The 25,769-nt window shown below is 40.4% G+C and overlaps 1 protein-coding gene across 4 annotated transcripts; it reads right to left on the reverse strand.

Annotated features, from left to right (window-relative positions):
• Positions 1-15,098: 15,098 nt before the first annotated feature.
• CCRL2 (C-C motif chemokine receptor like 2) lies at positions 15,099-25,329 on the reverse strand. 4 transcript variants are annotated; one of them, XM_043968180.1, is made up of 3 exons: positions 25,101-25,329; positions 17,113-17,312; positions 15,099-16,244 (listed from the first exon to the last, which is right to left on the reverse strand). In XM_043968180.1, exon 3 carries the CDS (start codon positions 16,190-16,192, stop codon positions 15,146-15,148), a length of 1,047 nt encoding a protein of 348 aa, XP_043824115.1. In that variant the 5' UTR covers positions 16,193-16,244; positions 17,113-17,312; positions 25,101-25,329; the 3' UTR covers positions 15,099-15,145. The 4 variants fall into 4 exon arrangements, with proteins under 4 accessions (XP_043824115.1, XP_043824112.1, XP_043824116.1 ...); XM_043968177.1 differs by having other exon boundaries at positions 17,113-17,354; XM_043968181.1 differs by lacking the exon at positions 17,113-17,312.
• Between the last annotated feature and the right edge of the window lie 440 nt (positions 25,330-25,769).

Here is a 25,769-nt window from a genome sequence, read left to right on the forward strand (position 1 = left end):
GGATATATCCGATTTTCTAATAAGAAATATCAAATGACCTTATTAATAAAATAACTCTCATTACAGTAACCTAATCAAGGCTAAAAAAATGACTTAATTATAATGAGGGACTTACCAGTAGCTTCATTGTTCTGGCCTAGAGCAGTTGAAGTATATGCCCTACTCTTTGTTTCTGATACAGGCTCTGTCCCATACATAGATTCATCTTGACAGAAGCCTTTTTCAATACTGTGATAAAACCACTCAACTGTCACACAGTGTATATTCCATCTTTTGGCATATTCATATTTCTGACCTACCATGTGCAAAATGAAAAAAATCACAATCTTATGAATACTTTTACAAAATTATTTATATTCTCAAATTCAGGTGAAAAAAATCTGAATTAAATCACAATATTGGAAAATACTCTACTTGACTATAAGTTATAGTGCTCCACCTGAGCAACTTCTCCACCCCTCTTGTAGTCGGTATAGTAAGTTTATAAGTAGCCATAAAACTGAATGTTAATGAATTAACTTCAAGATAGGACAGATAAGTTAGTCTACTGACCCCCCAAACCATATAAAAATGAGACCTCAAACTCCAGGCCCCAAGCACTCTTTCATTTCTCTCAGATCTCTAATCCATGGTTACTTAAGAGATGCTCTTTTCCTCTCCCCCTCCCTAATTCTCTTCCCTATGCTGCCTACCTTACTTCATGATTCTGTTGCCTATTCCCATGCCATTTGCCTCTTTATCCCTCTCACCACTTGTCTCTGTACTCTCTGTGTCTAATTAAAGTATGACTGCCACCCACTTTCTCACTGCCAATGCCTTTCCTGGAGAGTACCCAAAGAACCAGGCATGCCTGTTTCATAATTTCATAAATTATCAATTCATGCTCATCAATAAAATTATTCTTCTCAATAAGGATATTGCTGCTGTTGTTCAGTCATGTCTGACTCATGACCCCATTTAGGGTTTACTTAGCAAAGACACTAGAGTGGTTTGCTATTTCCTTCTTCAGCTCATTTTTACCAATGAGAAAACCGAGGCAAACTGGGTTAAATGACTGGCCCAGAGTTACACAGCTAGTAAGTGTATGTGGCCAGATTTCCATGTGGCCATGTCTTTGACAACTTGGGGAGATTAGCCTTCCAGACTCAGGCCCAGCACTGTATCCACTGTACCACCTAGCTGCCCCAGTCAGTAAGCATAGACATTTCAATATTAAAACATTATAATGTATACATATGTGAATTTATTTATACATGAGAAAATGTATATGTGTATGTCAAAGTGCAAATGTAGTGAAACCCAGTATTTTTTAAAAGCCAAATTCTTTAAATTCAAGCTGATTCCATTGGGATCAATTCTCTACATAACTTCTTTTCTCCACGTATTTAATATATGCCGTACTTGAGACCATGGATGCAGAGAAACGAGATCAGGTGGAAGAAGTGATGCAAATTAGAGTTCCATGTCTGATATCTTAAAAACCAGAAGTTCTTGAATGCCCCAGTATAGCAAACTAAATAACTATCTATAATTACAATCTTTATATTGTACTCATTTCAGATTTAGCTTTACATTCATGGTCCTGAATGATTACATCTCCTTCACTGAGGCAGCTCAGCAAACACAAGCAAAGATAATAAAAAGGAAGCAAGCAGAAAGTCCCCCCTCTCAAGTCCACTTGTACAGATACAGAAAAGCTTGAGAAAGACAGTTTACTGAATTCCACATACACATCTTTATCATAGTGAGAGAGCAGCATAGGGAAAGAAAAGGGCAAGAATCAGGAGTCAGAAGACATGGGGGGTGGTTTCAGGATCTGTGATGCTCACTCTTGGTGCTGACCCCAGGCAAGTCATTTAACTTTTCTGAACTTCAGCTTCCTCATTCTCTAAACGTGGATAAGAACACTTACACTATCTAGCTGGTAGGATGTGCAGCAAGGGAAAAGCTTTGTCACTCTGACATGAATGTGAGGACCCTATTACCCTTTTAGCAAAAGGGCTTGAGAACCCAAGTTACCTCATTTTTTCAGATTCTTTGCTAGCAATAGCATATACCTCCACTTCCTCTGGTCCGCTGCTCATCATTCTTGGGAAGTACCCATGGCATACAAAACAAGCTGCCCACCCAATGATTTAGTGACTAGACTGACTCTTAAAGCAGAACAAGGATTAGTCACCCCAATTTAGTCAACCAATTTCCAAGAATACCAGAACATTATTCATTCAGTCAAAACATTTCATCAATTTGCTTGTGTAGATACAAATTACTCTAGCTTTCTTTAAAAAAATTTTTTTACTCTCCAATTATTTTTCCCAAGTAGTTGGTACTTGTATTAAAAATAACAAAAAGGGGCAGCTAGGTGGCTCAGTGGATAAAGCACCAACCCTGGATTCAGGAGGACCTGAGTTCAAATCTGGCCTCTGACACTTGACACTTACTAGCTGTGTGACCCTGGGGAAGTCACTTAACTCCAATTGCCTCGAAAAAACAAAACAAAGACAAAAAAATAAGCAAAAAAAATCCAGAGAAACAGAAATTTAGTGAATATCAAATTTTAAACAATGGATTTTAGGTTTTTTTAGCATGTGGTATGATAACATGCAAGGGAAAATTTTACATATTAGGGCTGTTCCTATAGGAACTTGAAGGCAATGACCCTTTTTTAGGTCCACACCACCACCATCATCATCACTTTTTCAATCAGCAAAAATGTGTCCTCTCACTTTCTCCTCCCCCAAATTGACAACTAAGGAAAACAAAACCCATTACAAAATATGGCATGCTAAGAACAAATTCTGCCTTGGCCATGTCTAAAAGTAAAAAACAACACTTTATCTCATTCTGCACTGAGACTCTCATCTCTCTATCAAGAGCTGAGTATCGTGCTTTATTTTAGGCCTTTGAATCTTGGGTGGGTGATTATGATGCTCTTTTAAGTCTTTGACAACTATTCTTTACAATATTGTCTTTTGTAGGAATCGTTCTCTTAGTTCTTTCATTTCACCCTATCAGCTCTTACAACTCTTCCCAGTTTTTCTGAAACTATCCCCTTTATAATTTCTTTTTTGTTTCTCTTAATTCCTATGTTTGAACTTTGAAGTTTCTATACAGCTTTGGTATTTTTATCAGGAATACTTGGCAGTCTTCCATTTAATTCAAGGTCAGTTTCTGTGCAGGTGGAGAGGGGAGTTACATGCAGCGGATAGAGTGCTAGACTTCAGAGTCAGGAAGATCTGAGCTCAAATCTGGTCTCAGAAACTTACTTTCCGTGTGACCCTCAGTTTCTTCAACTGATGGGAAGGTCTAGGCTTATCCAATTGCTGTTTCCTTGTTCTCTAGGTGGTTCAGTGCATTGAGCACTGGGCCTGGAGTCAGGAAGACGAGTTCAAATCCAGTTTCATATACTTAGTAGCTATATGGCTTTGGGCAAGTCACTTAAAAAAAAAGGTTTGCCTCAATTTCATCTGTAAAACAGGTGATAACAGTACTTACCTCCCAGGATTGTTGTGAAGATCAAATGGGATAATTATAAAATGCTTAGCATGCTGTCTGACACATAGTAGGTGCTATATAAATCCTAGATATTGTTATCATCATTATTGTTGTTATTGTGTTATTATAGGCACCTGCCCAGGTTTTGGTACTTCAAAAGTGGTATAATCCAGGACAAAATTTGATCATTGACTCCTTGGTCTGAGCTTTATAAGTTTCTGACATTGGTCTGGGTCTAAGCAAAAATAAACTGCTGCTGGGTTCAGGCAGATTAGCTGGGCACTAAGGGCCAGATGATTTAAAGTGACAGTTGTTGTAAGCTTCCCTTTGATCTGCTATTTGTGCTCTTATTATTCCTCAGCAAGATCCACACTGGGTTAGAAGCTAGAACTAAGATGCTGATCAGCTCCAGGGGGGGACTGCCACCCCTAGGTACAGGTATGCTTTCATCAGTCTGTCCTGGATCTGTGACCAGGAACTGGGTAGTGAAGGACGGAGCTTGGGCTAGCACCTGTGCCTAAATCCTTCAGGGGGGAACAGTGCCCTGGTAGGGTTCTGGGTTTTCCCCTAGTCCTGGTCACAGTCTGGCCAGTCTATGTCCTTAATATCCATACACTACTATGTCTGTATCCCTATGAAGACCTGGGCTGTGAAAATGCCTTGCTATGGTTTTTTCTCTATGTTCCTATCAGGATTTGATCTAGTACATTTTCTAGGCAGGTAGTGGAGAGGGAAAGCTAGCTCTACTTCTTGCTACATTGCAATCTGGGCCCTGCCCACCCACATATACTACTTTACCGAGAAAAATCAACCAAAACATTAACAGATATCATAGCAACCAACTATTTGTTATTGTGGTTTACTTTTGGGGGAATCATTTTTACCTTTTGGTTCTTGAACAATGAGGTGTGTGCATTCATTCATTTGCAGACGTCCCATATATTGACCTCCATGCTCAATTGTGAGGTGCTGAATTGCCCTTCTTTCCAGGGTACATAAACCACTCACACAGATTGTACAGCCAAAAAATAAAGGGCACTTGAAATCTTCCATATTTATATCTTTACATTGTGTCATAGCACTGGAGAAATAGAAAAAAAGTGAAAGGAAAACATTTACTGTATTATAAAAATGAAACAAAAATATTTGCTCAAAAGTTGGGTTAGTCAATATTTTGCTTATGCTAGAACCAATCTGTGCTTTCCCCATCATTTTCTTTTTTCATGTTTTAGGTTTACAATCATAACAACTCAAGTAAGAGCAGCAACACAAAGTCACCTTCCCTTTGAACGTGATACACATGTGGGAAATTCTAGGGAGAGGTGGCAGGGACCTCAGAAGTCATCTAATACAACCTCTTCATTTTACTGATGAGGAAATAGAGGCCCAGAGAGGTGAATGGACTAGCCTGACACAGATATATTCCAATTAACAGAGGTGCTCTGATCCCAAACTCAATACTCTTTCCACATCACACTGCCTACCATGGGCATTTGTCATCATTCTGTCCCTAGGACACTCTTACCTTTTGAGGTTTGGAAAAGAGAATGGTGTTGAACCTGTTTAGGTCACTGAATGACTTTCTTCAGGGGACCCTGAAGATTAGACTTAAATGACCTCATGCATCATTTCTTTTTTTTTTCTTTTTTTCTTGTTTTATCCTCCCCTCTCTCCCCCTTGGAGCAATGAGGGTTGACTTGCCCAGGATCACACAGCTAGTAAGTGTCAAGTGTCTGAGGCTGGATTTGAACTCAGGTACTCCTGAATCCAGGGCTGGTGTTTTATCCACTGCACCACATAGCTGCCCCCTAGCATCATTTCTTAAGACCAGTAAACAACTTACTTCTCTTGTGATTTTTTCCACAGTTCTTTTATCCAAGAAGGAAGCATGATAGGTCTCCCTAAGCTTGCAGCCACTAAATATTTTTTGCTGCCGACTTCTCCAGCAATAAGGTGAGTTACTGATATATTCAAATCTTTGCAAAATCGTCCACCATCATTTGTACATATTTATGAATTTCTTTCTGAAGTGCCAAAAGAAGAGACAGAAAATATATTAATCAATAACCAATGTCATTTTCTCTAACATCCATTATTTCAAGCCCACAACAAAAGAATATGTATCCAAACACCAAAGTTATGTTAAAATGCATCTTTAAGAAGATGATTTGTAAAGAAAAATGGAAATCGTCTTCTTTTTTTTTTTTAGTGAGGCAATTGGGGTTAAGTGACTTGCCCAGGGTCACACAGCTAGTAAGTGTTAAGTGTCTGAGGTCAGATTTGAACTCAGGTACTCCTGACTCCAGGGCTAGTGGTCAATCCACTGCACCACCTAGCTGCCCCAAATGGAAGTCTTCTAATGGTCAATGGATCTATTCAAAGGAAATAAAAGCAGCTTCACTAAGCCATTGTTTTGATTTAAAAATCCTATCTCTACAGAGCCCAAAGGAAGCACTTAGTACCATCAGGACCATATTTTAAAAAGGAGGAACACTGGTTGTGGGACAGGGCTGGTAGTTATTTTGGTCCACTAGCTGGGGCAATTGTAAGCACCTGTGATCTGAAGGAAAATGGTGAGATGTTGTATTCGAAGCAGACAATATACAGTGTGAAATTACAGTCCTAAAAAAAAAAAACCATGACAGTCCTGTGATTGGCCCACCGTGAAGTTACAAGTAGGTTTCATGAACATTATTATGAAATACTATTGGTCAGTACAAGTTGTGCAGGGTACAACTCAATTTGGAGATCAAAGTTTCGCCAATCATATTGCTAAGCTGCAGCCCTTTACTTGTAGCATGTAAAACTAAATTCAAAACATTTGAGGTTTAGCTTAACCAACAAAAAATTCCATTTAAGAAGTGTGTTATGTTAAAATTCTACTAAATCATCTTACCTTTATTTCTTTTTCAAGGCTTGTACAAGAAATAATTATATCTGCCATAATCATATTGTAACTGGATACTCTGATTTTGGGACACATCGTTGGTAATGTATACAAAATAGAATTACTTGTGGGCCAACAATTCTACAGCCAAGCTACGGAAGAGACAAAATTAACATCATTTAAGTGGGAAAAAAGATGACTTTTCCATTCATATAACTTCTTAACTTCAAGCTGTAGCATTTTACCAGTATTCCTACCTGTTCTTCAAAAATATGTAGTTATATCAGTGTGAGTACTCTCTCCATCAACAAATATCACTATGTTTATAACTTGTGGCTGGAAAATTCATCACTTTGTGGCCTACCTCTATTTATAATTTGAATTTTCTCTAAACCTGATCGGCCTAGAAATAATAGACATTGGAACTAGGATCAGAAAGTCCTGAGTAAAATACTAAATAGTTGACAAACCTTTTGGAGATGATCAAAGGCAATGCCCCTAAATGGTTCACAGATATAAAGTGAATTGTCATTCTCTTTTACATTCAATGCATCTTCTTCTGTAAGAGTTTGAAGATATTCTTCTGTTAGGTATTCTTTCATATACTGTAGCAAAAAGTGAAATCAAAGTATATTTCTAATTATTCATACTTTTATAACCTAAATAATTAGATAAGAGAAAGAAAAGAAACCAAAAAATTACACTGCACCTAATGAATCTGATTTTTAGTAATGCATCAAAAATTCTATTCAAAAATCATTTTTCTAAAAATACAAGACACTGTTCTAATGGAACCACATCAAACTTCAAAAAATAAGAAGTTCTAGTAATGAATGACTTGTTCTTCAAGGGTTGCACATCAAATACCTCTAACAAATTAAAATACAAGTGAAACTCCATAACAGGCAATATGTAACAGTGTAATTGTGGAAATACATTTTAGTTAAAATCCAATCTAATAGACTGTAAATATCTTGATATAGTCACCAAAACTTAACAGAAAATGAAACTCACAATTCCAAGTAATACAATGGCCATTGCACCTTACCCCAAAAGCTATAAAAAAAAGTTCAGAGTTTCCCGAGCCCTTTACAACTTTACACATGGATCTTTGTCATTCCCAGACATTTTTTGACCCTAAAAAAAAATGTGACCACAACATTTAAAAAGTATGCTACTCAGGATAACAAGATGGCAACAATGGACCTACAATTTCACTGGTATAGGGAACGATCAGATGAAGTACTACTACAGGCTGGAACTTTCTCTGCACCTCAGCCTTATGGAGTTGTCTTGAACCCCAAGAGGTTCAGAGACTTGTCCAGGGTCACATGGCCAGTGTTTGTGAGGGACAGGAAGTGAACTCAGGTCCTCCTGGTTCTTATACCACTTCTATCTCTCACTGCCTTACGGTAATTTAAATACCTAAATCTGTGATGTAGCACAGCAACGGAATGGTCAAAATTGGAAAATTAGATGCAAGGGAAAATCATTTATTGACAAAGTTCAAATTTGTCCTTTGCTGGTGCTTGTATGGCCTTCGCCAGGTCACTGAGCCTCCTGGCCTTTCTTGACCTTCAGAGGGAATAATAAGAGCTGCGGACAAGAATATGGATAACAGCTACATTTATATCTGCGACTGTGTGCTAAGTAAGCACTGGGCAATGATTCCCCATTGAATGCTCACAACCAGGCTGGGAGGAGGGAGTTGTGGTCACGCCACTTTACAGAGTGGGAGGGGGCTTTGCTGCCTCCAGGCCCCGCCCCGCGCCTGGCGCCCCTAGCGGTCCTGGGGGACAAACTAGACAGCTCCATGGCGGGGGGAGGGGGGGGGTAGAGGGGGGGAAGGGAACAAGCCTGGCTAGGGAACTATGTAGTCATTCGGCCTCAGGTGGCCTCCATGCCCCGCCCCGAGCCTGGCGCCCCCTATTGGCCCTGGGGACAACTAGACAACTCCACTGGGGGTGGGCGGGGGAGGGAACAAGCCGGGGTAGGGAGCTTTGTAGTCACTCAGCCTCAGGCGGCCTCCAGGCCCCGGGGCCTAGTGACGCCCTAGAACTGGAGGCATCCACGTGACCTATTCTGGCCCACACCCCTCAATCCCCCAAATAATCTGTGCTTCTGTTGTCAGGGCTCTGGGGTGGGGGGGGTGGCGCCACCACTCGAACCCAGCTCCCGCAGTCTCCCAGCCGGGACTGTAGACCAACAGCGGTGTCCGTCCACTTGCCTCGAAGCCACCGGGCTGCCCACCTTCACTCACCACCCCAGCTCTTCGACGTCTTGAGGTGACTGAGGCGACTGAGAACGAGTGGGAGGAGAATGCGGCTGCGCAGGACTCCAGAACGAGGCTCAAGAGTCAAACTGGGGGACTCGACCTGAGGTAACCCCGTGCGCGCGGCCCAGGGCGTGAAGCAAGAGGACATGGGGGGGGGAGGGGCTAAGTGTGCTAGGAGCACCGAGGCCTCAGGCTCGAATTTCCCGCCAACCGGACCAGGGCGGAAGTTACCTAACGCTTCACCCTGGAGGTTTTCTACCAGTCATAAAAGGAGTGAAGATTCTTTCACTGTGAAAATTTCATATTTTGTTTTGAATAACTTTGAGTTTAAGTTAAAACTTGGCGCAGATTCTCTGTAATAATTATCTCTTTTTTTTTTCTTTTTGCTCTTTTGAAAGTCCCACGTGACATTTCTTTTTGGAAAGATGCCCCTTCTCCCCCACCATTTGACTTTTTTGTTTTGTGTTTCCTCTGGGTTTTATCTTTGTCTTGCCTGGTAGCAGCCTCCTCCCGTACTGGGCCCTCATCCCACCCCAGCTCCCCACCATGAAAATATCTGCTTGGGCCTTGTGCCAATGAGCTGGGGTTGGCGGGGCGGTGTCTCTGGGGCCGCTAGGGATGCTGGTTTCTCCTCACCCAGGGTGTCTGAAAGTCTTGGGATGGTTTGGGGCCCGGCTGGTCAGTGCCAGGAGCATGGTACCCATCCCATGGCGGGGGTGGGGGGGTGGGGGGGGGTGGTGCTCTCTGTAGACGTAAGGAATAATCGAAAAAGAACCCGCGAGGAAGGAACCCTCTGTACCTTAACATTATTGGCATAGGAATTCGAAAGTAGGGAAAAACAAAACAGGATTTTTAAATTGTCTTTACAATTGTTAAACCTATTTTGTATGTAAATCTTTAATCAGGTTTTCAAGAACTTAATACTAAAACATATGTAAAGTCTTATATCCCAGGCCAAAATACAAAAAGAAGAAAAAAAGATTTTTTTTTTTTAACCAAAAAGGAAAAAATTCATCTGGGTAGTTTTCAAATGAACCTACAGGATATTCAAAAACTTTGTTCTACTATTCCAGTCTTGTTCTTAATTACCTTCAGTATCAAAATAAAAAACTAACAAATAATCATCCAGGAACATCATGTTTACTTGTCCTTTTGTCGCTGTTGTTTTAAATTAAATTAAATTAAATTTTTTATTTTATTTTTTTGTCACTGTTCTTAATCGAAACATATGGAAGCCAATCATATATACATATGTATTTTATTTCTTAAGCAGTCTAATTTGTTGCTTTTTTCTCAAAGTGAAATTAACCGCTTCATTAAAAGTGTGAAGATTTTACATAAAATTGAAACTTAAAACTATTACAAAACTTTAAACTTTTACATTTTTATCATATTACATCTTTGTCCTATCTCCCCTTCAGGATACATAGATAGATATAAATATATAGAAGCATGTGTGTTTGTATGTCCTCAAAGTTTCTTAAAACTTCAAGTTCTAGATGATGTGATAAGGCAGCTAGGTGGCACAGTAGATAGAGTGCTGGGCCTGAAGTCAGGAATATTCATCTTCCTGAGTTCAAATCTGGCCTCAGATACTTCCTAGCTGTGTGACCTTGGGCAAGTCACTTAACCCTGTCTGCCTCAGTTTCCTTATCTGTAAAATGAGCTGGAGAAGGAAATGGCAAACCACTCCAGTATCTTTGCCAAGAAAACCCCAAATGGGGTCATGGAGAGTCAGACACGACTGAAAACAAACAACAAAACTTTTTTCCCATCATGTTTTGGATTCTTACATAAGTGTTTATCTTCTTGACAAATACTATTTTATGTCCCTTCAATTAGAGTTGTCCTCCTTGATTTTCTGGGGGCAGAGCTAAGATTGATGGATGGTTTACTCTCAAAAGTTTGTAAAAGAGCTGTCCAAAAATGGCATGGGAAGGGGGTATGGGTGAGTTCTTCTTCAGAGGATAGCCCTCAGCATAGTTGGCCAAAGCACTAGATTTGACCTAGATGCAAATCTCGGCTTTGCTCCTTTCTATTTGTATGATGCTGGATGAATCATGTTACCCCTGGGCTTCAGCTCTCTCATCTATAGAATGAGGGACTTGGACTATTGCGGTCTCAAGTTCTCCTCCAAATCTAGGATCCTGTTATATTGGAAAGAATACTAGATTTGGAATCAGGAGAAATCTGGGCTCCAGTTTCACTGGTCATATGACTTTGACCAAGTCACATCATTTCTATGCAAAAAGGACGGATTATGTGATGGCTATGCATCAATACAGTAAAAATCAGTGTATTGGGGATACAAAGACTTGCACTGCTTTCAAGAAGCTGACATTCCATTGAGTGGGAAACAGCACACACAGAGGCAAGTGAATACAACATATACAAAGGCAGAACTGAATGAGCAGGATCATATGTGGCCTCATGTTAGGAGACGGCACTGGAGTTGAGCCTGGAAGGAAGCTAGAGATTCTACAAGAGGGAGGCTGGATGGCAAGAATATTCCCAACAAGAGGGACATCTTTGTATAAAGGAACAGATGTGAAGGTGTAGTGAGATATGAGGGTGGAGGCAATATGTAGACCAGGTTGGCTGGAGTACAGAGCAGTGTAAGGAATTTGACATTAGTCTAGAAAGATGGAGTGTATCTTAGAAGCAACGGGATCCCAAGAGGCTTCTTGAGGAGAGGAATGTCATAGTTAGACCTGTGCTTTAGGGATATCAATGACAGCTGTGTGGAGAAATGATTGGAGAAGATATAGACTGCATGCAGAGAGACCATTTAGAAAGCTATTGCGCAGGTAAGAGGTGTTGACAGTGGTTGCTTTGGGAGTGAGGAGATGGTACTCCTGAAAGACATGTTGTGGAGGTAGAATTGATAAGACTTAGCAGCTGACTGGGTATGGGTATGCATAGGGTACGGTAAGGAGTCAAGGATGACTCTGAAGTGGTGATTTTGAGTGACTGGAAAGATAGTGGTGCCCTCAAACAGAAAGATTAAAATCCAGAAGCAGTTAGGATTTTGGGGAAAAGATAATGCCTTTTGTTTCTGACATTTTAAGTTTGAAAACCTTATGGAACACCCAGGTGGAAATGACCAACGGGTGATGAGGACAAGAACCCAGAGAAGAGATATGATGTGTGTGTGTATGTGTGTGTGTATAGATATACACACACATATATACACAACTATATATATGTATGTATATATATATAGTTGTGTATATATGCAGGCATCTGCATAGAGCTAGTTTCCTTATTTGTCAATAAGGATAATATTTGTACTACCTATCTCACAGGACTTGTGCAAGGGTCAAATGGCATAATGAATAGAAAATGCTTTATAAATCTAAAAGATCTCTCTCTCTCTCTCTCTCTCTCTCTCTCTCCCCCCCCCTCTCTCTCTCTCTCTATATATATATGCAAAGTATTATTTTTTATTTTTGCAGGGCAATGAGGGTTAAGTGACTTGCCCAGGGTCACAAAGGTCCTCCTTAATCCAGGGCCGGTTCTTTATCCACTGTGCCACCTAAGTGACCCACAAACTATTATTATTTAATAAGGCTTAATGACTCAGCCATAAAAAAGTTGGAAAACATGGATAAAGGAGTAAAACATGAGAGAGGTCAAAAGCTTATAGAATATTCAGAAGCCTCACACACATATGTTATGAACACTTTTTTCAAGAAGGGAATCCCCAGGTAGTAGAGACCAAGAAACATAAAACTGAAATCGATTAAATTTAACAGGAAATAACTTGTCAAGGATGTGGGAGATATTTTTGAACCAGCAATCTGTATGTCCTCAGACCACTAATTTGTCAGAGCAAAGATAAAAATCAGTATCAAAATAGAAGACAATAACAGAGAGGAAGATAAGGCTAACAATTCAGTCAACTTCAGCCCAACCTAAGGCATTTTAAACAAGCTGTTGATGTAAAAAATTGGCTAACATATAAAAGAGCAGACATTAACACAGGCCAATACTATTTCTTAAGAAAGTTTAACCTTGGGCAGCTAGGTGGCGCAGTGGATAGAGCACCGGCCCTGGAGTCAGGAGTACCTGAGTTCAAATCCGACCTCAGACACTTAACATGAACTTACTAGCTGTGTGACCCTGGGCAAGTCACTTAACCCCAATTGCCTCACTAAAAAAAAAAAAAGTTTAACCTTAGTAAATCAATAGCCACAAAAAGGAGATTAGAAAAAAAATCTTAGGAACCACATCAGTCAGAAATCACTTGGTTTAATTGTCAGAGAGATAGATAACAGTCAAGACAACATTGGTTTAAAGGCTCTTGTAAGATCTTAAATTATGAGCACTATCATCTAATAAAACAGCAAGAAGCAGTGGAGAGAAAGACAAGGGAAAAACAAATCCATGAGATTGGCGAAAGACCAGAGTGACCAAAAGGGTTTTTTGAGATGAAACCTGGAGGACAAAAAGTAGATGAAAAATGGAAAATATCTGTGAAGATTTTCATACAATGTCTTTTCTTCATAAATTCCGGTAAAGCCCCCTCTTTGGACTCTAACAATTCAGTCCCAAGTATGCTATGTAAGGAATTATTATAGAAATAGCAATAAAAACAAAGCTAGGCTAAACCAAATATAAACAACTCTGTACAGAGGAGGTCTATCATAGAAGTGGCCCGGTGCTGAGTGCACTGAGAGATCAAATCTCTCTAGCAAGAGTAAAACATAACCAAAGCTTAGACAAAAAAAATCACATGCCTTGTTAAATGAATGAAATCAAGAGAATGCTAAGAACTACCAACCCATGTGCCCCTTTTCCATCTCTATAAAAATTTTAATCAATCAACATATTATTTGGGGAGTAATTGACCTGGATAAGAATTGGAATGTGAGCACTTCAAACATACTTCACTCCTCTATAACTATCCAGCTCCAAGGACTGCACCAACGGCTTCCCTGACCATCAGGCAGGACTACTTAACAACCCAAGGTGTGATCTTCTGCCACTCGCTACTATTCCTGTCCTTTCCAACACTTGCTCAGGGATTGATAATCAAATCCACATTATCATTGCTACTTCTAAAGTAATGACAATCTGTTGCCCTAATTATCCATTCAGTGCCCTGGAAATTACTTTCTATATATCTTATATTTGATTTTCAGAGCACTTGTGTCCACTGTCGACTTGTCTTTCTCCCTCATCCTCCAGTGCAATAGAATTTAAATTCTTTGAGAGCATGAAAGGTTTACTTTTTGTCTTTGTATATGTAGTGCTTAGTGCAGTGCTTAGCACATGACAGTCACTTAATAAATGCTAGTTGAATTGAATTGACAGACATTACAGATGGACAGTGAACTGACCCAGAATTAGAAGGAGGAGAACAAACTAGATAACATTATGGAAATTACATTTTATTTTTTAATGACCCCAAATGTCATACTGAAACAAAGACCTATCCTTTTAACAAGAATATTCTTCTGGCAATGCTATGTATAAAAATAACTGACATCTATATAGCAATTTATGGTTTGCAAAGCAGGTTAATACATTATCCCAGATGAGCCTCACAACATCTCTGGGAGGGATAACCCCATTTGACATTTGACAAAACTGAAAGAAGTTAATTGATTTGCTGGGGATTACACAGCCAGCAATTGTCAGAGGAAGGATTTGAACCCAGCTCTCCCTCACTCCAAGTCCACCACTCTTTCCACTATACCAGACTTGGTCCTTGAAGAATTAGTTTTGAGTCACTCATAAGGCTCAGAGAGGGCCTGGATTGGCAGCAACACATTTATTGTTCAGTTGTTTTTCACTTGTATACAACTCTTTGTGATCTCATTTATGGTCTTCTTGGCAGAGATATGGGAGTGATTTGTCATTTCCTACTCCAGCTCATTTTATAGATAAGGAACTGAGGCCAACAGGGTTAAGTGACTTGCCCAGGGTCACACAGCTAGGTATTGTCTGAGGCCAGATTTGAACTTAGGAAGGTGAATCTTCCTGACTCCGGGCCCAATGCTCTATCCACTGTGCCACCCAGCTGCCCCAGCAAGTCATTATTAACTGATAACTACACCAGATAAGTGTTGTTTTTTTTTAAAGGATAGTATCAGAGAAATGTAAAACTCCAAAAGGCGGTCATGGGGTAAGAGCCAGAGCTAGCCAAGGGGCATCCCCTTTGTTCCATTGGTATTCATGCAGTAGAAAGGCCCTTTGGGGTAGAGCCCCTTGAGAGGATTTATGGGAAGATAAATAAGGCCAGAGCCCACCCCAGTCTTCAAGGAGCTTATGGTTTAATCACTTAGATTAGATATGCCATCAGGTATGGCATGTACTCTACAAAGTTGCCTTTACACATATATGTGTACACATGTGTGCACAGGTGCATGCCCATATGCATATATGTATAAGTAAATAAATCGAGATTTATGCAAAACAATTACCCCAAACCAAGTATTAAATGAAATCAAGGGAAACTTTATTGAACCTACACTGAATGTAGTTTAAAAGCTAGTGGAATGACATAGTGGTCCTTTTGTTGTTGGCAATTGCTGTTCTGGTACCTCCCTCAAATGACCTTCAGCGTTATTTCGGGGATGGAAAAGGCAATAGAGATGTTTGCAAAATGTCCCATCCAGAAGCATATGGACCACGGGATTAATGCAGCAGTGAGTGTTGGCAATAATTTTGGTTGCTTGGACTGCTCTGTCCAGGTGAAAGCTGCTCTCGCAATCACTCAGGTTCAAGTGCTCTTGAAAAGTCCTAAGGAAAAGCACTAAGTTGTAAGGTGTCCACAAACCCATAAAAACAAGTGCCATGACAAAAATAAGTCTAAAAAGTCCATACTTTTTCTCCTTATATCTGGATGTTTTTTTCATTCTCCCATAGCAATAAATAGCAACAAGCAGTGGAATGAGGAGTCCCAAAATGTTTATCTTTAAAGTCAGAAACTGCTTCCAGAAATTCTCATCCCCTAGGGGATAATGAGGCAGAACAAAGTGGCAGATGTAAGCTTTGCTCTCCATTTGAACATGGGAAAGCAGAAATTCTGGTAAGGCGGCTAGAACAGCTATTCCCCATGTGCTTGTAATGATTCCGTAGGTGGTCTTCTTGGCAGCTATATGAAATCTTCCCACGTGGACAATTGCCAGATACCTATGTACTATCAAAAGCAACAGGAAGCATGTGTATCCATAGTAGCCTACTGAGTAGAACCCAGAGATCATTTTACACACTGTATCTCCGAGCTCCCAGCTGTGTATGGCATTGTGAATCCAGAATGGCAAGGTGACAACGAAAAGGAAATTTGAAACTGCTGTGTTCAGGAAATAGATGTTCACCACCTCTTTGAATCCTTTATATTTCACCAGGATTAGTACAAGCAGGGCATTTCCTACCAGGCCAAGTATAAATATCAAGGAATAAAATGGGGGCAGAAATTGTGCTGCGAAGGCTTTGTCATCATGTCTATGGCACGGTTCTGTCATGTCATCGCTAAAGTCGTCTTCTATTAAAACATCATAGTCGGTTGGCGAAGTGTAATTGTCCATCTTGGGCTGCCTTGTGAAGGATCTTTTTCCTCTCTGTATGAGTAGTATCAGTCTGAACAAAAGAAAAAACAAAGCATGAATAGTGATCATGATCATGCTTCCCCTTTACAGAGTCAGTGTTTCATAGTGGGGAAACTATTGGCCTTAAAGTTGAAGACCTGTGTTGACCTATCTCTAGCACTTACTGGGTTTGTAACCCTGGGCAAGTCATTTATATGTTCTAAGCCTCTTTTTGAGAACTCTTACATTTGCTGAATATAAAAATGACTGGCACTTAGGTGGGGCTTAAAATTTGAGTTACCTCATCTGCAAAAATGAAGTTGGTAATACTTCTGCCACCTACTTCCCCACTACGTAATGTTGACCAGAGTAGGCTTAGCTCTCACATGACTAGTGGATTTTCCTTGATGTGTGGAATAAAAATTTCTCCCAATAATCCATACTTTTACCAAAGCAATGAATTCAGTTAAACAAGTATTTAGATAAGGGTTTATCTCTGTGCAATATGATATGGGAGAATTAAAAAGTATATCATACAGCCTCTGAGGAGCTCACGGTCATTTGGGGAGTGACCGTGGGGAAGGAAGAGGGAAGGAGTAGAACAAAACATGTGCTTATGAAATAATTAGCAAATAATAGAAGACAGGCCACTATAAAATGCCAAAGAACCAAGCATCATAACTTATCTAACACAATTCAATATACACTTTTAAAAGAGAAATGAATGTAGTACTGAAATAATTATGTAAAGAAATAAATGATAGTATGTAGTACTTAAAAAAAAGTGCCAACTGAAAGTTTCTTGCACAAGGCTTATTATCTTAGTTCTTCTATGAAAACATGTAAGCAAGAGTTTGTGGAAGCAAAAATAACACACATATATTGGCTACTCAGTAGTTGGTTAAAAGAAGATAGCTTACCAGACAGATCTTCCTATGGGAAATCCAGTTTTCTGACCAACCACCAAAAGAGCCGTGCAAATGAACAGTACATTCGCTCAATAATGAAACTTCTGTCATTTATAGCTCCAGTCCTGAGCCCCGAAGAACAGGAAGAAGTTCATCTCTCTGTTAGTTTTTAACCCATGGGCCAGCCTTTGTAACTTCCTGAAATAAGTAAACTGGAGACTCCTCCAAGTAAGTCATCAGGACTTCAGAAGCTTCTATGAAAATAGAGGAAGTTGTTGTTTTTCTTTCTTTTCCTACCCTCCCCCAACCCACTTCTAGTTTTCCCGCTAGCCAATTCTCCTGGCCACCCAAGATAAGCTTATTAGGTGGCTACTTGGCAGGATGGTTTGTAGTTTCTGAAGGCTCACTTCTATTTTGGAATGAGTCTTACATCATTCCATTCCTTAGCCCGGAATAACCTCCTTTCCATCCCTACCCCTGCAATACTACCAATCCTTTATATCCCTGCCCAACTACTTCCTGTTCCTTGAAACTTTCTCATGTCTCCCTACCCGGTTCTGTCTTTAAGACAGAAACAATCTCTTCGTTCTCTAAACTTTCTTAGCACTATACTTAACACCCAGAATCTGCCTCCAGCCCACCTTAACAGATATTTCACAGTACAGTGCAGGGAATTAGGTTCTAAAGTCAGTATGTAAAGTAAAAATTGCATGTAATCAAAATTACCCCCTGAAAACTCATAAATTTTATGTAAAAAACAGTATATCATCTTTCTTTTTTTCTTTATCATAAAAGTATTTAGTATATCATCTCTCAAAAGTTATGTGTACCTATAAAGGGTTTAAGGGACTCTAAAAGCAGTCTAATTCAGAGAGCAGATAGATTTGAAATGATCTGATGTGAAAACAATCGAATATGAATTTCATTTTTCACAAAACCCAGATAAGCTATTGATTAGGAAACAGGAAAGAACCAGGGCTTTTGCTCATATTTTAAAAAAAACTGGTGAAGACTTACATGTTAGGAAAACTAATGATTAGGGAGAAAATAGTCCTGAAGGGGCTTGGCAATGAAGTGTTCACACCATCAACTGTTTCTTCCTGCTTTACCATCAGGTAAGAGGAGATATGGGGGCAGCTTAGTGGTGCAGTGGATGGAGTGCCAGGCCTGGAGTCAAGAAGACTCACCTTTGTGAGTTCAAATCTGGCCTTAGACAGTTTCTAGCTGTCTGACCCTGGGTAAATCATTAAACCCTGTTTGCCTCAGTTTCCTCAGCTGTAAAATGAGCTGGAGAAGGAAATGGCAAACCCCTCCAATATCTCTGCCAAGAAAACCCCACATGGGGCCAGGAAGAGTCAGATGCAACCAAACAACAGCAACAGCAACAGCAACAACAAGAGGAGATCAGAGGGTTCCAAAGAAATACTGGAGGGACATCCTAGTTGACCAGGGATTCTAGGAAGGCACATTTAGGATATCCCTCTCCTCAGTTTATTAGCTCTATCAACCTACACAGATTGGACAGACTGTGAGCATCATGAAGAGAACTGTGACATGCAGGGTTCCCATCTCACACTCTGGGCCATTCACAGTATTGAGGGGAAAAGCAGCCAATGTCACTTGGACTTTCTTTCTTTCTTTTTTTTTTTTTTTTGCTGAAGACACATGGTTGAATACATTAATTACTCCTATGATGTGACTACGTTCTACTCTCTTTCGGACATGCTGATTTCCAGCCAAATTGCGTCTACTTGTCATTACCATAACTCATTACATTCCTTAGCTTTTTGTCTTTCCAAAAACTACCCTACGGATGCTTCCCTTAAGGCTCAACTTCAAGCTGCTATTTTGTCAAGACTCAACTCAGGTGGTGCTACTTCCAACAGGAAGTCTTTCTTGGTACCTTCCTATTACTACTCTGTTGTTCCTGAGATTAACTTTCACTTACATACCTGTCTATATCTTGTGTCCATGCCTCTATGAGAATAGATTTTTTTCAATTAGTCTTTGTCTCCTGGTGCACAGATGAGTCTTACACATAGTGAGTACTTAGTAAATGTTTGTTGAACTCAGTTTAATAATGCCCTTATTACACTCTACTTATACTCCATGGAAGACTTCTTGAAGATAAGGAAACATATTCTTAATTACCTTTGTATACCCTCTCAGCAGGTGCTCAAATAATTTGTTAAAATTTGAATGTTATGCTGAGGCAGGACTATTTAAGAAATGGTTGCTTCATGTTAGACAGCATCATGGCATGGTGGGTAGGGAGCTGGTGGTGTTGGATTCAGGAAAACATGGTTCATGTGCCTCCTCTGATGTGTATATGACGTGTGATCCTGGGCAATCCATTTAACCCTTCATGCTTTTGACAGCTCTCTAAGAGCATGAGTTGCACAGAACAGTTCTTGATCTGCTTGGGCAGAAGGAATCCTATAAGCCAATGAAATCATGAATAAACAAAAAAAAACCCCAACCTACCCAAAATGGAAAAAGATGACCAGAGAAAAGCTGACCTTTACCCTCAAAGACCTCACATTTGTCACAAGTAGCTTATCGTCCACAATTCGTATTGTCTTCAACACCCACTGTGACCAAATCACAGGGCAGCCCACTTTATATTGGAAGTCTTCAGGGTCCACAGTGACAAGGTAGGGGACTATAATAATCAGAATATATCTGAAGACAATGGAAAGAGGATTGGACTCCCAGTCAGAAAGGGAGCTTAGTGTCAGCTTTGCCATTTAGTTATGACCCTCAGCAAGTTACATCTCTGAGCCTCAGTATCTTCATCTATCATATAAGCAAGACAATCCATCTTCCCACCTTTGCGATCTTATGACATTCTACTCCTTTCCACCACTCTATTCTTTAGCCACAGTGGCCTACTTGCTGTTCCTCAAACATGGCACCCTATCTTCCATCTTCTTGTGTTTTCAGTGGATGTTCTTTACGCCTGGAATCCTCTCCCTCCCAATATGACTCTTAGAATCTCTTCCTTCCTTTAAGACTTAAATGCCATCTCCTCCAGAAGGCCTATCCTGGTACCCCCAGCTACTAAGATAACCATCTTCTCGTGTTTATCATATATGCTCTGATGCACATATGTTGTCTCCCTATTTGAATGTAAGCTTCTTGAGGCAGTGGGCTGTTTCTGCTTTTTATGTGTATCCCCAGTGCTTAGCAGAATGCCCGGCACATAGTAAATGCTTATTACATGTTTCTTGATTTAGTTGATTGATCAGTCAGAGCCTGAACATTTCTGATTATCTAGCTCTGGCCATATTCTCAGAGACAGAGGTCTCTTCTTGACTGGGACTTCCATACCCCCCTAAAGGCATGCAAAATTTAAAGAATAGGAACATCAGACCACACAATTCATGGCAGGTCCAGTCCTGCTTCCTTTGAGGAGCCTGCACTACTATTTTCCTTGGGGCCTTTCTGCCGTGCCTGGTGTCACTCTGTTGTCTTTCTTGTCAAGGGGCTGCCACCTCTTCTTGTAATGATTCAAATGTTCATCATAAAAACTATGAATGAATCTTATGAGGTTATAAGTCCTTTCAAAATCCTTCTCTCAACACTGAATCCGATTCAGAAAGGAAATGAAAGGACACTGAGCCTAACTCATATCAAGCGTTTCCTCTACAAAAATCCTTAACAAGTGGGAGGTGGTTCATGTGTGTGTTTGTTTTTCAAAGACCTCTAGTGATGGGGAACCTGTTTCCTCCCAAGGGTGCCCATTTTACTTTTGGCTAGTTTTAGATGTTAGGACATTTTGTTTACATAAAGCCTAGTATCTGCCTCTCTGCAACTTCTGTCCATTGCTTTGACTGCAATACTTTGGGACCAAACAGAGGCACTGTGGTCCAAATGAAAAATGCCTCCCTGGATTTGAATCCTGTCTTTGGCAGTCATTGTCTGTGTAAGCTTGGTTAGTTATGTAATTAATTTCCCTGGACTTTGCTCATCTGACAAATAAGGTAGTTGGACTAGATGAGACCTCTGAGGTCCCTTCTAACACTCAATATGTGCTGTCTCATCCTTAGTCCATGTCACAAGCCTTCACATTTGTTGTTGTTGTTGAGTCATTTCAGTCATTGTTTTTAGTCATTTTGTTTTCCTTTTCCTTTTCCAGCTCATTGGACAGATGAGGAAATGGGGACAAACAGGGTTAAGTGACTTGCCTAGAGTCACATGTCTAGGAAGTGTCTGAGGCTGGATTTGATGAGTCTTTCTGATTCCAAGCCTTGTACTCTATCCACTAAGCCATCTGGCTGTCCCAAACTCTTTAAGTACTTGAGGTCAGCTCTCATATTTCTCTCTAAGTCTCCTCTTCATTTTAAACATCCTCAGTTGGGGCAGCTAGGTGGCGCAGTGGATAGAGCACCAGCCCTGGAGTCAGGAGTACCTGAGTTCAAATCCGGCCTCAGACACTTAACACTTACTAGCTGTGTGACCCTGAGCAAGTCACTTAACCCCAATTCCCTCACTAAAAAAAACAAACACTCCCCCCCAAACAAATAAACAACCTCAGTTGCTCAAAAGGATCTTCATGTGGCATGGGCTTAAGGCCCTCTACCATCCTGTTCACTCTCAGCTAAACACTATGTATTTTGATAGTGTCCTTCCTAGAATATGGCATCCAGAACTGAGCTCAATACCCCAGATGCATTCTAAATGGGGCAGACTATAGTGGGACTATCACCTCCTTTATTCTGCATCTTATGCCTCTCTTCCTGAAGCTGTAGATCATGCTAGCTTTTTGGATTTCGGTAGCTTACTGCTGACTCATTAAGCTTGTGGTCCGCTAAATCTCCAAGCTCTTTAACTAGCCCTATTTCCTCAACTTTGCTTATTTAGTTATTTTGGGGTTTTTTGTTTTGTTTTTTGCAGGGCAATGAAGGTTAAGTGACTTGCTCAAGGTCACACAGCTAGTAAGTGTCAAGTGTCTGAGGCCAGACTTGATTGAACTCAGGTCCTCCTGAATCCAGGGCCTGTGCTTTATACACTGTGCTACCTAGCTGCTCTGCTTATTTGAATCCAAGGAATACCTCCTGCTGGCTGTAGATGACTATCAGTTAGCAGAATCCACATATATAGACTATGGAAGAACATTCTTCTTGTCAGTCCCAGCATGGTAGTGATTGCATCTTTCTTGTTTTGGAGGTGGTACCTCCAAAACCTGAATGGCCAAGAGATACCTCCTAAACTGGTTAAAAGCTCCTCCTAGAGAATTCTCCTTTTTCATCAGAGGATTTTTCCACTTGACAGCAGCCCCTGATAACAAATCATCCAAGTTAAAGGTTGAGTTTTAAATGTCACAAATGTTATTTCCCATTAGCTGAGACTGACCTTTAAATTGATGGTTGGTGGTGTTATGATTGGTTTAGGTAGAGATGGAGTTGCTGTGGCTTGGAGGGCCAACCACCAGTCCAAGAATAGTCTTCTTTGACTGTGACCCCCACCCAAGCGTTCACAGCTGACAAGTCACACAGTTTTACCCAGAGGCTGTGAATCCAAATGCATTCTATTCATCAAGCATGTATTGAACACCCACGTGCTGGCCACTGTGCCTGGCACTAGGAATTCAGAGACAAAACAAAACCGTTCCTGGCCTTGAGGAACTTACATTCTATTAGAAGTTGGGGGAATGTACACAAACAAGAAAATACAAACTAGATAGTAGATAAAATAATTTTGGAGGAAAGTACACTAGCAACTGAGGATCTGGTTAGGCTTCCTTTAGGAAGTGGCTGAGCTTTGAAGGAAGCTAAGGATTTAAGAGGTGGAGCTAAGGAGAAAGGTCATTAAAGGCACAGGGACCATACAAAGATAGGAGATGGAATGTTATATACAGTTCTAGTACCAGTATCTACAAAATGGCAGGGAAAGGGCTAAGATGTTTCTCTTTTTCTGGTAGAAATGTCATCTTAGAGACTCTCCAATATGCCTTACAAGGTATAAAGCAGAGTCACAGATAAGTTGCCTTTATGGATAGGCAGCTAGGGAAGAATTATATGAACTGATGCAAAGTGAAGTAAGTCAAATGACTTGTTTCAGAACTATTTATCCATCCCATAGTTCTCTATGTATCCTTTGTTTCCCATCTCCAGCTGCCTATTAGACATCTAACTATATATCCTGTAGACATATTAAGCTCATCATGTCCAAAACTAGAACTTATTATCTTTCCCCCCAAACCCTCCCCTCTTCCTGACTTTCCTATTATTGTCACAAGTTACATTATCTCCAAAAAACAAAACAAAAACAAAACAAGTTACATTATCCTCCCAGTTACCCAGGCTTGCAACCTAGGGTGTCATCCTTGACTCCTCATTTTCTCTCCCCTGTCTTCCCCATATCTAATCTGTTACCAAGACCTGCCGATTCTGTGTATACAACATGTCTCCTATACTTCCCATTCTTTCCTTTGACACTGCTACCATCTGTGTACAAGCCTTTATCACTTCATGACTAGACTATTGCAATAGCTTTGCATCAAGTCTTTCCCTACTTCACACCATCTTCTATTCATCTATCAAAGTGAACTTCAAGTGCAGGCCCAATCATGTCAGCTCTCTACTCAGTAAATTCCAGTGGCTCCCTATTACATCTAGGATCAAATATAAAATCTTATGTTTGAAATCCAGTGCACCTAAAATTATAAGAGAAGCAGGTAATTGGGGAAAAAAGTCTTTGTGGCAAGTTTCTCTCATAAAGTTCTCATTTCTAAGTATATAGAAGGCTAATGAAAACTGATGGTCAAAGGATATGTACAACCATTTTTTCAGAAGAAGAAATCCAAGCTATCAATAGCTTTATGGAAAAGTGCCTCAAATCACTAATAATTAGAGGAATGCAAAGTAAAACAACTCTGAGGCCCCACCTTACACCCATCATTTTGGCAAAACTGACAAAGAAAGAAAAAGACAAATGCTCGGGGTGGGGGGGGGCAATGGGAAAACAGGTGCATTAATGGCTATTGGTGGTCCAGTCATTTTAGAAAGGAATTTGAATCTATACTCCAAAACCCAGTGATACCACTGGATGGGAAGGTGGTAGGGAGGGGTCCATACAGCAGAGACCGAAGAAAGAGGAAAGGTACCCAGATATAAAATATTTATAGCAACTCTCCGTTTTATCTTATATATATCTTGATTGTCCCTAACGTTTGCATGTTGTCCTTCCCCATTATTAGATTGTCATTTTCTTGAGGGCAGGGGTTATTTAAGACTTTTATATTCCCAGTTCTTAGCACAGTGACTGGCACAGAGTAGAAGCTTAATAAATAATTGTTGACATGATGACTAGAGAAAACAAAGAATACAGTGTAAAAAAATTTAAAAGGAATAAGAAAAGAAGGTAACAGTGCTGTGAAATTATAGTGACCAAGCTTGTCCCAGAAAGAAACATGAGAAAAGACACCACCCTCTCTTTTTGTAGAAATAGGGGCTATGAGTGTGGAACAATGGGTCTGCTATCAGAAGCAGTCGGAGGTGGTTTTCTTGAATTGCTTCCCCACCCCCTCTTTCTTTTTTATTCTCTGTTACAAGGGATAGCTTTCTGAGCAAAGGAAGCAGGAAGGATATGTTAGAAATAGCACCAGAGGTTTAGAACTGGAGGGAACCTCAGAGCTTGGCTACTACAACCCCCTTATTTTACAGATGAGGAAACTGAGAAATAAGGAAATTGAGTGACTCAACCCAGGTTATAAAGGTAGTCAGTGTCAGAGTCAGGACCTAGGTCCTCTAACTCCAGAAGCAGCACTTTTCCCACTATAAAATAAAGGGTATATAAAAACAAGAGATACCAAAACTATTCAAATACCAAGTCAGATGTGCAGCCAAGGTGGTACCTAAATTTATGGATCTTTTCCTTCTGGTAAATTAACATTGTACTCTGTATCAAGCACAGCCTCATTTCCCAAGATATTCTGAGTGGTGGGGACAGAAGCTTCACAATACCTTCCACCTCCCTCCATTAGCCCCTTTCCCCACCTGCTGCCTTAGGTCAGTGAGTTCCTTTCTTCATTGCCGAACCATTGCTTCCCAGAGGCGATGAGGTCTTAGCCAATCCGAACTCCACCAGCAAAGGCAACTACTCATCATCCCATGACCCTTCCTTTTTATACTGTATACTAGGAAATTCCACTTGTGCATATCAGAATTTTGATGAAATCCCGCCCCAGGCTCAGTGGCTCCTGCTCTCCGGGCATTCCCTTGTCAGTAGCCCAACACTCACGTGGTCTTCTTGGCAGCTACGTGGCATGTGTGTCTGTTTTCTCAATGGGGGAAATGGAAACTAAGAGCGAAACTGAAATCAGTCCAAAGCAGGCTGTTGAAAAAGGCAGTCACAAAAATTATTCCCAAAGCTGATGTCAGCTGATACAATTGCTAGCTTCCTGTTTGAATAGAGGGAGGGTGTCTGCAGGATGGAAGAAATAGTCTCACTGCATTCTGTACTCATCAGGCAGGATCTGGAATATTTCATACAATTCAGAATACTGTATTTTAAAAAAACAAATTGAGGTGATGTCTCTTGTTTTGATATCACCTCAGTTTTTCACAGTATCCCATTCCCCAATTTTGGGCACAACATTTTAAGAGAAATATTGGCAAATTGGAATAACATCCAGAGTCAGGCATGGAAGGTTGGGAGGACATGAA

The sequence above is a fragment of the Dromiciops gliroides genome, chromosome 5 (assembly GCF_019393635.1).
Source record: "Dromiciops gliroides isolate mDroGli1 chromosome 5, mDroGli1.pri, whole genome shotgun sequence".
Lineage (NCBI taxonomy): Eukaryota > Metazoa > Chordata > Mammalia > Microbiotheria > Microbiotheriidae > Dromiciops > Dromiciops gliroides.